Genomic DNA, 13,389 nt, shown 5'->3' with positions numbered 1-13,389 from the left:
CATTAGTCCCCATCCCCCAGCTCTCCTAAACCCTTTATCCATTTTAAACCACAAGTACGGTGAACTTGGTAAAAGGCCAATGTTGGATGAAAATACGCAGCATGGTACAAGGGAGATCCAAAATATTGTCCTCTGCACGAGAAAGTTTGTAGTTTAAAATCAAACACATTGTTAAACATCCTAGGATTCATTTGAGAGAGTGACAATTTAGTCAAAAGCTACCATGAAAATCCAGAAAATGCTACCCTCATGGCTTGTCACCCACCCCTCCCATCTAGAGGGCTCATTTTTAGGGTTACATAAGTAACATACTTAATTGCATTTCTTCTGCTTGGAAAAATATAAGGAAAACCTTCTGAGCTGTGATGATGCATGAGGAGGTATGTCTGTGCTAGTTAGAGAGCAGCTGTCCTCTGTGTCAAGGTTGGTGGAATTTTCCTGGTCTCTGTCTCCCCAGTTGCCCCATCCAAGTCCATTTCCCATTCCGTAGGGGCCAGTATTAGGACCTCATATTAATACCTTAATTTTGTATTAGTAAATTCAAAATTGAGAAATCACTTGGAAAAGAAACTGTCATGGCTCTTCAGCCTTGAACTTCTTATTGAAGAGGGATTAGTTTCCTTTCATACTACAGTTCTCTGATGATTTCTGTAGTTTTTCTACAAAAAAATCAAATTTATGGGAAAAAAAAGAGGAGGAAGGGGAAGAGTTGTAAGAATTAAACAGTTATATATCCTCTAATCCTCTAGGAAAAGATCTGTCTCACTGAATTTGGAGTGAGACTGCGAGACTACACATGCTCTATGCAAGGAGAGACAGTAACATTCAGTTTGTACTGAGGGTGCAACTAGGTTTTGATGAAAATCCTAATGCAGGTATCTCTTAGGACAAAGGACAGAAGAATTAGGCCCTGATACAATTACAGCAGTAATGTTCAAATTCTGTTTCAAACATAATCATGTTCACACTGATCCCACCAAGCTACATGTACAGTACATGTTAACAGAATGTCAATAAAATGAAGCCTGGAGTTACCAAATATTTTACTCTTTTAATCATAGAAAGAAAAAAAGACTTTAGTTTGCACATGCTTATCTTTCCAGTTACTTGTGAGGCAGTCAGCAGATACGCTGTGGGTCACAGAAGCACACAGAGACCATATATACATAGAGACCTTTTTTAGCATGCTTCTTACAGGACTAGCAATTCACTTTAGTTTTCACTATGCATCCCAGGGAGGCTCTGAAGTTTAAATTCTTTTGTATTGAAACTACAATTTGAAGGTTTTTTTCGTATGATAATTGGATGAGAATCTGGCAGTGCCATTCTTAGGCAACTGCATTGATATCACGGGCAGTGCCCGCCCCTTTCGTTCCGAAGGTTGTCTTTCCCTTTTGCCACGCACAGTAACAGCATCCAGAAATTCTGAACATCCACATTGGAAAGGTGATTCATCTTCAAGAATGTACTGGAGTCTAGAGCGGTGTTTGAGAGCTCCCTTCCTTTGTGTTCTCAACACATCTATAAGCGAGATGTTGCTTCCTGCTTTCCCTAACACAAAGAGCTGCTGAGTATCAGTAGCTGACAGGGGAGACTGAAAAACTGAAGATAAGAATATAGTCTGATGTTCTCTTATCAGAATGGAGCAATTATGCAGCTCTGTGACTGTAACAGCACTGGGCAGTGTCTGTGGGATCCACAGGCCCTGTGGCACATCCCAGAAATAAAGGTCTGGAGAACTCAGAAGACTGGAGGGTGATTAGACTGGGTGACCAAGAAAACAGGCCTTGATGACTATTAATATGTGTAGGTAATCTACAAGTTTGTATTATGAAAATTTAGCCAAGTTTTGCATGCAGACATTTCCCCCAAGTTTTCTGCTATCAGGTTTAGCCATCCAAAGAAATTCTCCTGAACTTCAGGTATAAATAATTTAAAACTGGATTTAGTTAAACCAGTGCAAAACTTTGTGCCATCAACAACACATTTTAAACCATGCTTGATTTGGTTTCCTGTAGGTTTCCAAGGAAGGGGTACTGGCATGGACACGTATTGATTGAACTAATTAAAAATGCTTTTCAGTCTGTTTCAGCCAAACTGGGTAAAGCTCCTGCACAGATACTTCTGACAGTACTGCGAGTGATTTTGCTTCCAAAGCAGTGACACATCTGCTCCTTCACAGAATCATTAGGGTTGGAAGGGACCTCTGGAGATCCTGTCAAGGCAGGGTCACCTGGAGCAGGTGACACAGGAACACATCCAGGTGGGTTTGGAGCATCTCCAGAGGGGGACACTCCATGCCCTCCCTGGGCAGCTCTGCCACCCTCAGTGGGAAGTTCTTCCTCATGTTGAGGTGAAACTTCTTGTGTTACAGTTTATGACTCCCCATCCTGCCCCTGGGCACCACTAAAAGGAGTCAGGACCCCCCTTTCGGAGATGTTCATACGCATCGATGAGGTGTCCCCCTCAGTGTCGCCTCTCCTGCCTTCCCGGCCCGCGCGCGCCCCCTGCCGGGCCCGGCGCCGCCGCATCCGGGGCTCGGGCGGGCGGGTGACGTCAGCGCTATAAAGGGCCGCAGCGCCTTTGTTCGTCCCCATTGCGCAGTTGCGGCTCGGCGCGGGCGGAGGTGGGTGCGGGCCGGGGGCCCTGCGGGCGGCACCGCGGAGGGGTGCGGGGACCCGCGGGGAAAGGCGTGATCCGCGCGAAGGGAGCCGTGTGGCACGCCCGTCGCTGCGGGGTGGAGGCGCGGGCGGGCCCGTTTTTCTGCTCCCGCGGCCCCGCGTGGGGCGGCAGGGTCCGCGCGGCTGCGGCGGGAGAGGGGGGTCCCGGCGGCGTGAGGCGCGGCGGCCGCCATTTTAGGTGTGGGGGGTCCCTCCGCATCCCCGGGGAGGGCGAGCGGGGGGCGGCGGGAGCGCGGGGCCGGTGGCTCGGGCCGAGGCCGAGCCGCGCCGGGGGTGAGCGCCGAGGCGGCCGCCGGGCGCGGGGAGGGAGAGGAGCCGCTGCCAGCGGTGGCCGCCATTTTGTGGCGGTGCCCGAGCCCGAGGAGGGTCCGGCGGACCCCGGGCCAGTGTCCCGGAGCGCGGCCCCACATGGACCCCGTGCGGCCCGGCCCCGCCGGCCGCCCGCGCCCGGCAGCGCTATGTCCCCGCTCCCCTTGTGCCTGTGGCGGGCGCTTCCCTCTATCAGCCTGGAGACAAGCGGGCAGCGCTGGTCCACAGGCGCCGGGCGCCCTGCCAGGCTCTGAGAGCTTGGGCTTTGTCTTCGGCTTTTTTTTTTTTTTTTTTTTTTAAGCCCTGCCGCCCCCGCGTTGGTTTAGCCGTGGCATTGCTGTCTAGAACTGCAGTGGTGGTCTGGTGTCTGTTCAGGCTCGCACGTTGTGTAGGCCAGGACTTTGGCTCGAAGTACATGAAATAATACAATGAATGGGCTTCATTTGGAAATACGGACCTAAGATGCCTTTAAAAATTACTAATTAAATATTACTTCGACAGATTAAGTAAATTTTTTGAAAAATCCACGGGGGGTTTTAAAGGGAAGGAGTGGTGGGATTGCCGTCAAGGGTAAAAAGAACAGCACATCTGAAAGAGTTTTCATGTTCACTAGTATTGCTTGATCTTAATAGTGCTTTGTTCCACTTTTCAAAGCTAAGTGAATATTTTTGAAATACACCATATAATGTGAAGAAGTAACTGTAGGCAATACTACTTTCAGTTGCTTCAATTACTAAAAAAAATAAATTTTTTTCATGTACTTTATATGCAGTATCTTAAATAACGTTTATTCAGGAAAATTTGCTTATACTTTTGAGGAAGAAAGTCGCTTATATTCAATGAAGTGGCATGGGAATTTCTGTTGCAGTCCGATATTTTGTTAATAACAGCATTACTCTTTTAATAGGTCACTTACGGCGTCAAAATGGTTGAAGCAGATCGTCCTGGGAAGCTGTTCATTGGGGGCCTGAACACAGAGACTAATGAGAAAGCCCTCGAGGCTGTATTTGGCAAATATGGACGCATTGTGGAAGGTAAAGAGAAATTTTTTTATCAAGATAATAAAAATTAAAATAACACAGCTGTGATGACTTTTTTTGGCGTTGATCATCTGAAATGATGGCGCTTACATGTCCTCTAAGAAGTTCTGAGCTTAAAAGGTTAAATAAAGGTGAAGTGTTCCTGCCTAATTACAGGAAAGGGTAACGTGGTTTTGTTTCTGCAGTTCTTCTGATGAAAGATCGGGAAACCAACAAGTCCAGAGGATTTGCATTCGTCACATTTGAGAGTCCAGCAGATGCAAAAGATGCTGCCAGAGATATGAATGGAAAGGTAGGAATTAAGCCCTTTCACAGTTACATGTTGCTGTTGCCACTGACCAGCAGGATTAACCTCTGGGGTAAATTAACTTGTAATAAAAGTTGGAAAAACAGCGGATTAGAAGATCTTGGAGACGAGTCGAAACATAACATTTGGCAAATTTTTCAGTCTCCATGATGCTGGAATTGCTTTCTCCTGGTCATGGATTTGACAGTAGAAAGTGAAGTCTAGCTGTCAGTTGCACTCTTTTTATTGTTTTTAGTCGGTGATGGAGGGTTTTTTAGTAGTCAGCTCTCCATTTTTGTATGTTTCTAATGTTTGGGGTTTTTTTAAATCATACTTAAATGCAGTACTGTGTAAAATACACTTCATGGAAGTGACTTACCTGAAAACAGTTAATGGTTCCCCTAGCATGGGATGAATGTGACTTCCCTGCTGTGCTGGAGCATTGATGAGCTCTCTGGTACTCTGTGGATAACCCACTGCATTTGTGAGTTGCATCATCAGTCTGCTTGGCACACGTGAGGGGCATCTTTCCAGTTAAAGTGAAATAGCTTTGCAGTTAGCTGGCAACTTGTTTGTTTACACCCTAAAATGCAATGGTATGACTTCAAAAGGAAGTAAAAATGAAATGTACGTGTAATGTTTTTAAAAATATAGGAATTTGGAGCAAAAGTTCTGTGATCAATACCAGGATAGTTTGTCAAAGAATTATAGGCTGCTATGATCTGTGTCTCTAGTGGCTTGTGCTTGAAAAGGTTGTTCTAAGTTGGCAGCTGAAGGTCATCAGCTGCTGATCTTCATAGAGGTGCTGTCTCTTCAGGCAGTAAAAGGCATCTTAGTTCATTTGAATTTCAGACTCTGGTCCTCCATGCATAATCTGAATGGTTGTGTTGAGGTCCGACTGCATTGGCCTTCTAAGCAGTGTCTCTTGAGATGACATTCATGTAAGGTGAAGCAACCTCGACTGATTGTGGTTAAATAACTCTTGGGATTTGGATATCATCTGTTTGTCTGGTTAGCATAAGACATTGAAGTAAAAGATGTCAGTTACTGAAGTCAGAAAGTAAAGCAACTTTTAGAATAAGAAAATGAGTTTGTAGTGTTCATGGTGAACACAAATAGTAAAACTTTGATTTGTGTTACAGCAGGCTTTGTGCTCCATGTGCTGTTGTTTCTGGGTGCTTTAGGACAACTTCATGGTAGTGTTATTTTCTTTGAAGACTTGCTTCTTTTTTAAACAAGTTACTAGTTTTTGTCAAGGCAGAGAGTGACAAATTCAGATAATGTCCTTTCTAAATATCTGTAAAGGTGCTCCTTTTATTGAATTTATTTCTCCACTATATAGTTTGCTGCAGTTCTGAAGACTTGTTTACTGCTGTGTTCAGACACCTAATTTCCTCTGAAATAGTCATTACCCTGAGCCCTCACATAAGGTAACTTTAAGCACCAATAGGTAATTTTCAGACTGAAAGGAATTGAGTCACTAATCCTAAGTGTTTGTGGAGTGCAACTCGCAAATGAAAATCCCTTTGAAAATAATCACCAACTGTTCTACATCTTGAATGTTGGGCCATGTGTTTGGTCACGTTGGAAACTTTCGGGAAAGTTATGCTTAGCAAAGTAGCTAAATGAGACAATGTTTGTGGCTGAGGTAATGTCTGCTTGTTCTGGAATGCACCATCTGCATCACTGTCAAGAAATGCTACAAAGGACTGCCTTGTGGATCACTCTTCTCATGGTTTTGTTTTCAACACTATAAATTTAGAAGTATCTTCATCTGCATGAAATTACAAATAGCAAATAGTGTATGAGAAAAACATTCTCAGTTGGCATTTGGCCTAGAATGTCCATTGGTCCAGCTTGCTTTGGCCACGGACATGAAAGATATTCATGAGGTGGTTTCTCACACCCATCTTCAGAAAGCTTTCTGGACAACGGGTACTGCTTGTAGTCTAAAAAGACTCTGCATTCAAGGTTTGAGGAGGACTGATGTTTGAGACCTGCTGTATGAAGAGGTCACTGCCATACATCAAAATATGAAGTTCTCTCCATTTGGAAAGGATGGATTGGAGCAGTCTTGAGGATTTCAGGCACTTAAGAAGCAGCAGCAGAAGCACAGTGCAGACTGCAGTTCAAGCAGTCTGTAAGGAATTAGAGGACCTGTCCAGCCAGGGGAAGGAGTTCTGCATGCTCAGTCTGTCATCCCAAACGAATTCAGAGTTGTAGCCAATAGAAGAGACTGACTCCAATAGATTCTGCAGGAGTGAATTGGCATTTGATTTTTTTTTTTTTTACTTTGCAAGTGTTCGTGAAAATTGTATATCCAGCATTTTGCACCTAATCTGGGTGGGGGGAAGGAAGGAGATTAATTGTGTTTCATTCTAAATTGGGACAAGCATAGGCTAGTCAGAGCTTGCTTGTTGAGGATTCATTTCAGTCCTGCAGAAAGAGATCAGCAGAATTATTTTGGAGGTGTAATGGAGATTTTTCACTTCAGCTACTTTGTTCTGCAGAATTGGATCAATCTTAGCATGTCTGAGCAACACAGAAGAAATCTACAAGTACTTTGTCACAGCAGATTATCTGCCTTTTTTAAGAAGAAGCTTAATTCTTGGCAGTCAAGTGTGCATCCTGATGTCACGAAATGCATGTGCTTACCTGGACACAAGTGTGCTGGATACTCCCAAATCACTGGATGCAGTAGGCTGTTCCTCAGAGTCTTCTGATTTTAAATCCTTAGGATGAAATGGATAACTAAAGAGAGGATATGACCTTAGAGCAAAGCTCCAGGACAAGCCAAACATTTAATTCCAGTGCAGACCTGCCAAGCCAGCTGGTCTGTGTTAAGAGGATGGAAGCAAATGCTGCAGTCCAAACAGTGTAAACTGTACTCAGCACTACAGAAGGTTGTCTTCCTCTAATTGGACAATTTCCTTTTCCTCTGGAGAAGAAGTGATATACTGTGTAGAAGCTTGAGAGACGATCTTCAGTTCTTGAATATATGTGGTGAAAGGAACCCACTCTCTGCCATCAAGGAACATGCAGAAATGATGGAGTCACTGCAGCATCAACAATGAAATGATCCGTTGGAGAGGAAAGCCCTGTATGGTGTTAGGTGCAGTTTCATGCAAATTGCTGGAAATACTTTGATTTCTGCCCCACTCCCAAAATTTTACAAATTTTATTCATCATTTCTGTTGGAACAGTTTGCAGGACAATTCTCTAATTGTGTTTGGTTAAGGTTCCCTGGCTCACCTTACGAAGAGCTACAGATTGTTCATGCCACGTATAGGAGACTTTGATTGCCAATCTATTATTGTCCTTAAATGATTTGTATCTTAAATTATTTTTTATGCTTTTTAGCACCAAGGTGACTTCACTTTCTGGTGCTCATATCAAACTGAAAATGCTACTGTACACTCTGAATCAAGGTTATAAACAGCAATTAATGACTGTTCATGTTGACAGCTGTTGCTTTAGCTCATTGAAAAAAATCCGTTATTTTGGGATGGACTGTATGTTTTATCTGTTTTGTGAGATAAGACCTTTCACCTTTGAGCTAAGAGCCTGTAAAATATTGTCCCCTCTGCTTTAAAAGGATGAACTTTGACAACATCTGGTTAACAAAAAAATTATTTTTGGACCTACTAGACCTAAGGCATGCCTTTTAAAGACTGCTTATGTAAAGCAGTCTGCAAAGAAACCTATTTTTTGCCTAAGTCAGATGCATAAGTGCAAGGCAGAAGGAAATAGGAGGAGAAATAAGGAAAACTGTACCTCCTACATAAAAAAAAAAAAAAAAAAAAGAACTTGAACCTAGCATGCAGGTTTTCAGAACCCATGCTAGCAGAAGGGGATGGTGTTTGCTTTTTAACCTTTGCACAAGCTGTCAAGAATATGCCATGACATTGAGGGCAGCAGTGGACATGATGACAAAGCTTAAGGCTTCAAGCCCACTGTTCCTGTCTCATGATGAACGATGAGACGTCTGTCAGTATGAATTATGATGGCAAAACAATATGATACAAACTGAGAAGTTCTAGGGATTAGAGGTACTAATGCTGCTGGAATGTTTCAGTTTGTCATGCCAAAAGGCTTTCTGAGGAACCTTCCATAAGTAAAATCTTTTCATTAAGTCAAAGACTAGACCAATATGAATTTGCTAGTATTCATTCTTTTTTTTCCCCCTCAAATGGATCAAGTTAGACCTATGTATGTATTCACAAGTTTTTCAAACAGTAGCTGTGACTACATGTGGTGGCAAAATACATAAGCTACTCAAGTGGATGGTTTCAGAGAGGGCTAAATTTTAGTGGAGAATAAAAAAAGATTTTTTACTTCAGTAAAACACTATTAGCATTAGTGTTTGTGTTCACTTACGGCAGCAAAGGAGTGCAATAAATAAAACTTCCTGCCTGATAATTAATTAGTTTTTAAGGCAGAATTAACTATTTAACTGCTCAAAAGGGCAAATAAACCATGTTTGCCAGGATAGGTGTGCAGTAACCTAATTTCAGCAGAGCTTATGATCTTGCTTCTGCAATAATTGCCAAACATGGTGCCTGAAAGATTATACAGAAATTTGACTAATTAGGTTGAGTTACTCAATATGTGTTACCACCTGCTCGTGTTTGAGGAATAATGGTAGGCTGCAGAGGTCCTGTTATTGAAGATCTGTATTCTAGAAAAAGCTCCCATTTTTGTCCTACTAAAAAGCCCTCCAACCACACAGCAACCCACAAACAAAAATACTCCAACCACAAAGCACCTCCACTGTGGAAAAGCAAGTAATAGAGTAAATTGTGGCAGTCACCTTGTTTGAAAACCCAACTTGAAACACTAGAAAAAAAGGGTGAATTGTCATACTCAGTCTGCTATGTAGATGCTGAAATTACTTCTAAATGCGTCAGTGATCACCGTGTTATCAGGACATCAAGAAAATGTACTAAACGGCCTCCCCATTGCCAGAAATCCCAACTGAAGCTAAATTATCTTCAGCTTAATCCTGTAACTACTGATGCAGTCCTAGTTTGGTACAAAAGTACGTGGCAATTGAAAGTAAATTGTAGATCATATATCATGTTTCATTTAGAGAATAAATGACGTGGGGCTGCCGTAATCATTGGACACTTGTGTTTTCACTGAAAGTCCTTTCTGATGCTGCTCTGTATTTTTTTTCGTCAATACAACAAGAATGAAGTACTGTAGAAATTGAAATTAGGCCCAACATGCTGCTGAGTACTAATACTGAAGACTGAAATCAGTTCTAGAGTTGCTCTAACTTATAAAATGGAAGCCCTGTAATAGTGAAGCAAGAGGGGCTTGATTTAAGAAGTACAAACCTGACTGAGCAGTAAGTAAAGCAGCTTCTTCTTTAGTCATTAGATGGGAAAGCAATTAAAGTGGAACAAGCAACCAAGCCATCCTTTGAGAGTGGTGGTAGGCGTGGGCCGCCACCCCCTCCCCGAAGCAGAGGTCCTCCCAGGGGCCTTAGAGGTGCAAGAGGCGGAAGTGGCGCGAGAGGACCACCTTCAAGAGGGAGTCACTTGGGTATGTATTGACCTCTCTCATTATATACTTGGACAACATACAAGACAATCCCATTGGAAGATGACAATAATCCTACTGGAAAAAAAAAATCAAACAGCCAAATAGTGCACTCCTTGTTCTTTATTAAAATGATGAAATACGATCTCGGCAGTTTAGTCAAAATTTTGATTAGGCAAGTACACCTTAAGAAAAGGCTTTCAAATATGAAGATTCCTTTCTACAACTAACACTCCACTTGACTTTTGCCTATGAAAGAAAAACAAAACTCCTGCCTTGCACGTGAGAAAGGAAGCTTTCTGGTATTCAAGTTGAAAAAGTGATTCTCTTCCACCAGGGAAAGGGAACTGCCTTTCGTTCTTACTAGCAAGAGGACTGAACTTTAAAAATTCTAGGGCTGATCATTCTAGATCATATTGGGAGTTAGGGCAGCTAAGCCTTGTTTGTTGTTACCAAATAGTGTGTTGAGTTAAAGCTTTCTGAAGTGGAACAGTAGTACATTACTTGATACTGGATATTCCTTAAGATACAGCTATTGATTCAGACTTTTCAGTATCAAAACAAAACTCTCTAAGAACAAGCAAGTAGCACCTGACGTATAAGAGTTAAAGCTGTAATGCAGAAAAAACCCCTGGAAATAGTGAAACTTCTCTCTTGCAGAGTCTGTGTAGTAGGTTCTACAGACTCCGTTCCTTCTCTGTAGGCTCTTACCTAGTACATCTTCCCAGGTGGCTCTTGTCTTCTGAGAACAATAACTTGTTGAGCATTTAAGCTGTGACTGATTACAGATATCAGCTGTCTTTTTCCCCTTCTGTCACACCCTGTGACTTTTGGATAAGTTCTAGAAGACAGTTCTTGACAGGAATTTAGGCTGCGGAAAGTTTGGCTCTCAATTCTGCCAGTAGCATTTAGTAGTCTGCTAGAAGACAAGGCTTTGAGATCTAATTTTAGCTGTTTACTGTTGATCACATAGTAGTAATAATGGCACTTAGGTTACTGTAGTTCAGGCTTTAGGGTCATGCTGGTGAATATCACAGAAATAACAAGTTGGTTCATGGCTTATTCCACTAGGGTCTTCCCGAGGGCCACTTCCCATGAAGAGAGGTCCACCTCCCCGAAGCGGAGGCCCTCCACCTAAAAGATCGGCACCTTCGGGACCAGTGCGTAGCAGCAGCATGGGAGGAAGAGGTAAGGACTTTGACTTAATTAGTTGCTTGGTCATCTGTAGCACCAGTTTTCCTTCAGGAGCTGATTCAAATCACTGATTTGTATTTCAATCTACAGTGAGATTGGTATATTTTTCTAATTTTTAATTCCTTTCACACCAATAAAATTTTGTAGCTGTCAGGATCCACTTGGTGTGATTTGAGTATGCTCCTTTTAGTGCTGCTTTCAAACTGTACAAGCAGAAATGTAAAGTGCTGTCATCTGGGCTACAGAGATACTTTTAAATTACTCTAAACAGTCTATTAATACTTTGCCTCGGGTCTCCTCTACGACTAAATGCTAATTAAGTTTAAAGATCTGGACTGCTTCTCTTCAGCTCCTGTGTCACGTGGAAGGGATGGTTATGGTGGTCCTCCACGCAGGGAACCAATGCCGTCACGGAGAGATGTCTACATGTCTCCGAGAGATGATGGCTATAGCACTAAAGACGGGTAAAGTCTTTTTTACTATTTTTGATGGGGTGGTGGGGTGGATTCTTTTATCCCGAGAAGAATGTTGATTCCTGGCCTTTTTCGGTGTGACATGGCTAATGTGTCAGTTCTGTTGTTCGTAGTTATTCAAGCAGAGATTACCCCAGTTCCAGGGATACGCGGGACTATGCACCACCTCCACGAGACTACGCCTATCGTGACTATGGTCATTCCAGTTCACGTGACGAATACCCCTCCAGGGGATATAGGTACCTACTGTTGGATTTTTCTCCCTGTCACTTCATTCTTGCTGTTACGGTACTGATTTGTACTAACTCTTAGTAGTCTTTCCTCCTATAGCGATCGTGATGGATACGGTGGTGGACGTGACAGAGACTACTCAGATCATCCAAGTGGAGGCTCCTACAGAGATTCATATGAGAGTTATGGTAAGAATCTGTTTTGAGGATCATGTAAATTGTACAGGTATCATAAAATCTGATTTTTACTGGGTTGCTTGCTTTAGGGGGAAGTGGCACACTTTTTTCCCCTCTACAGTGAAAGTGCAGTTGTTGGTTATCATTTGATCATCTTGTTAAATAAGCTATAAACTAAAGAAGCAAAGTCTACAGTTCAGAATTACAACTGTCTCTGGAAAATATGGCTGAGTTTCTTCTCTAAAATAACAAGCTGTTCTGGAAATCCCAGTAAAGAGCCTGCCTGAATAAACAAACACCGTCTTCATTCCTTCAGAGTCTTTAAATCCACTCACTGTCTGATACGCAGTCCCCACTTTAAGTACCATTAATGTGGCAGATTCTATTAAGAACATCTCAATACATACAAAAGAGTAGCAGTAAACATTTAAATACAGAAGTTCTGTAAATTCAGATTGAAATTGTTCTATATAACTCATGGTGTTGCCGTATTACCTGACCATTGACCCTGCAGGTAACTCACGTAGTGCTCCACCTGCACGAGGGCCCCCGCCATCATATGGTGGAAGCAGTCGGTATGATGATTACGGCAGCACACGAGATGGATATGGAAGCCGAGAAAGTTACTCAAGCAGCAGAAGTGATGTCTACTCAAGTGGCCGTGATCGTGTCGGAAGACAAGACAGGGGTCTTCCCCCATCCATGGAAAGGGGCTACCCACCTCCTCGGGATTCTTACAGTAGTTCAAGCCGCGGAGCACCCAGAGGTGGTGGCCGTGGTGGAAGCAGATCCGATAGAGGTGGAGGCAGAAGCAGATACTAAAAACACTCTTAAACTTTTGGACCAAGACAGATTACTTCTCAAACGTGGAAGTTGTTCTATCTTTACTACCAGAGGACTACTAAAAAGAAAAGTTGTTTTTAACCTTTTTTTATTGTTGCCTGTTAAGTTTTCCCCTCCATGACTTTATGCTTTTGTGAGGAAAAGTTCAAACAATGTTTAATTTCATTTCAGAATTGTTAACATTTCTTTCAGAAAGCAGATGTTAAATGTATAAACTTGAGCTGTGTACTAGTGTTGTAATTTTCAAAGTAAAGTTTCCCTGAAATGCCACACTTCCCATCTGATTTTCGTCATGAATGGAAAAAGCAGTTCTTAAGATCTTCCACACAACATCCAACCATCTAACATGGAGATGGATTGTTCTACATGTTCAGCATCTCATTCTGGAAGTAGTGCTTGTGATTTGGAGGGTGGTGGGGATCATTCCACACAAAGCTCAGTTGTGCCTAGAATTTGAAGTCGCAGTGTTCCCAGTACTAAATGCCTTCAGATTCTTGTGTAAAGAAAAAGAGGATTTCATTCACTTAATCTAAAAAAAACAAGTGGATAATACTAATTTCTGCTTTCCTTCTGTTTTCTGGGGAGTTTAAAAAGATCTCCCAAATAAGTCAT

At 42.5% G+C, this 13,389-nt stretch overlaps 1 protein-coding gene and 1 non-coding gene across 5 annotated transcripts; both read left to right on the top strand.

Annotated features, from left to right (window-relative positions):
* The first annotated feature begins 2,528 nt into the window (after positions 1-2,528).
* Positions 2,529-13,058, top strand: RBMX (RNA binding motif protein X-linked). 4 transcript variants are annotated; one of them, XM_027899806.1, is made up of 9 exons: positions 2,529-2,626; positions 3,898-4,024; positions 4,216-4,322; positions 9,692-9,863; positions 10,932-11,048; positions 11,404-11,518; positions 11,641-11,766; positions 11,858-11,946; positions 12,449-13,058. In XM_027899806.1, the coding sequence occupies exons 2-9, from the start codon at positions 3,916-3,918 to the stop codon at positions 12,754-12,756; spliced, it is 1,143 nt and encodes a 380-aa protein (XP_027755607.1). In that variant the 5' UTR covers positions 2,529-2,626; positions 3,898-3,915; the 3' UTR covers positions 12,757-13,058. The 4 variants fall into 4 exon arrangements, with proteins under 4 accessions (XP_027755607.1, XP_027755592.1, XP_027755598.1 ...); XM_027899791.1 differs by having other exon boundaries at positions 11,383-11,518; XM_027899797.1 differs by having other exon boundaries at positions 2,530-2,626; positions 11,843-11,946.
* Positions 4,072-4,145, top strand: LOC114065854. The gene has a single exon (XR_003573061.1). It is a non-coding gene; the product is annotated as a small nucleolar RNA SNORD61 (small nucleolar RNA).
* Positions 13,059-13,389: the final 331 nt, after the last annotated feature.

This window comes from Empidonax traillii, unplaced genomic scaffold, assembly GCF_003031625.1.
Source record: "Empidonax traillii isolate 1590-97213 ecotype Southwest subspecies unplaced genomic scaffold, ASM303162v1 scaffold20:size5563877, whole genome shotgun sequence".
NCBI lineage: Eukaryota > Metazoa > Chordata > Aves > Passeriformes > Tyrannidae > Empidonax > Empidonax traillii.
This window is presented reverse-complemented; position numbering and strand designations above follow the sequence as displayed.

Excerpts from the sequence above, each read along its gene's own strand:
- RBMX (XM_027899783.1), top strand. The coding sequence starts at position 3,916 with ATGGTTGAAGCAGATCGTCCTGGGAAGCTGTTCATTGGGGGCCTGAAC. Across the intron at positions 4,323-9,691 it reads CCAGAGATATGAATGGAAAG|TCATTAGATGGGAAAGCAAT; the intron begins GTAGGAATTAAG and ends CTTCTTCTTTAG. Across the intron at positions 11,519-11,640 it reads GGCTATAGCACTAAAGACGG|TTATTCAAGCAGAGATTACC; the intron begins GTAAAGTCTTTT and ends TGTTGTTCGTAG.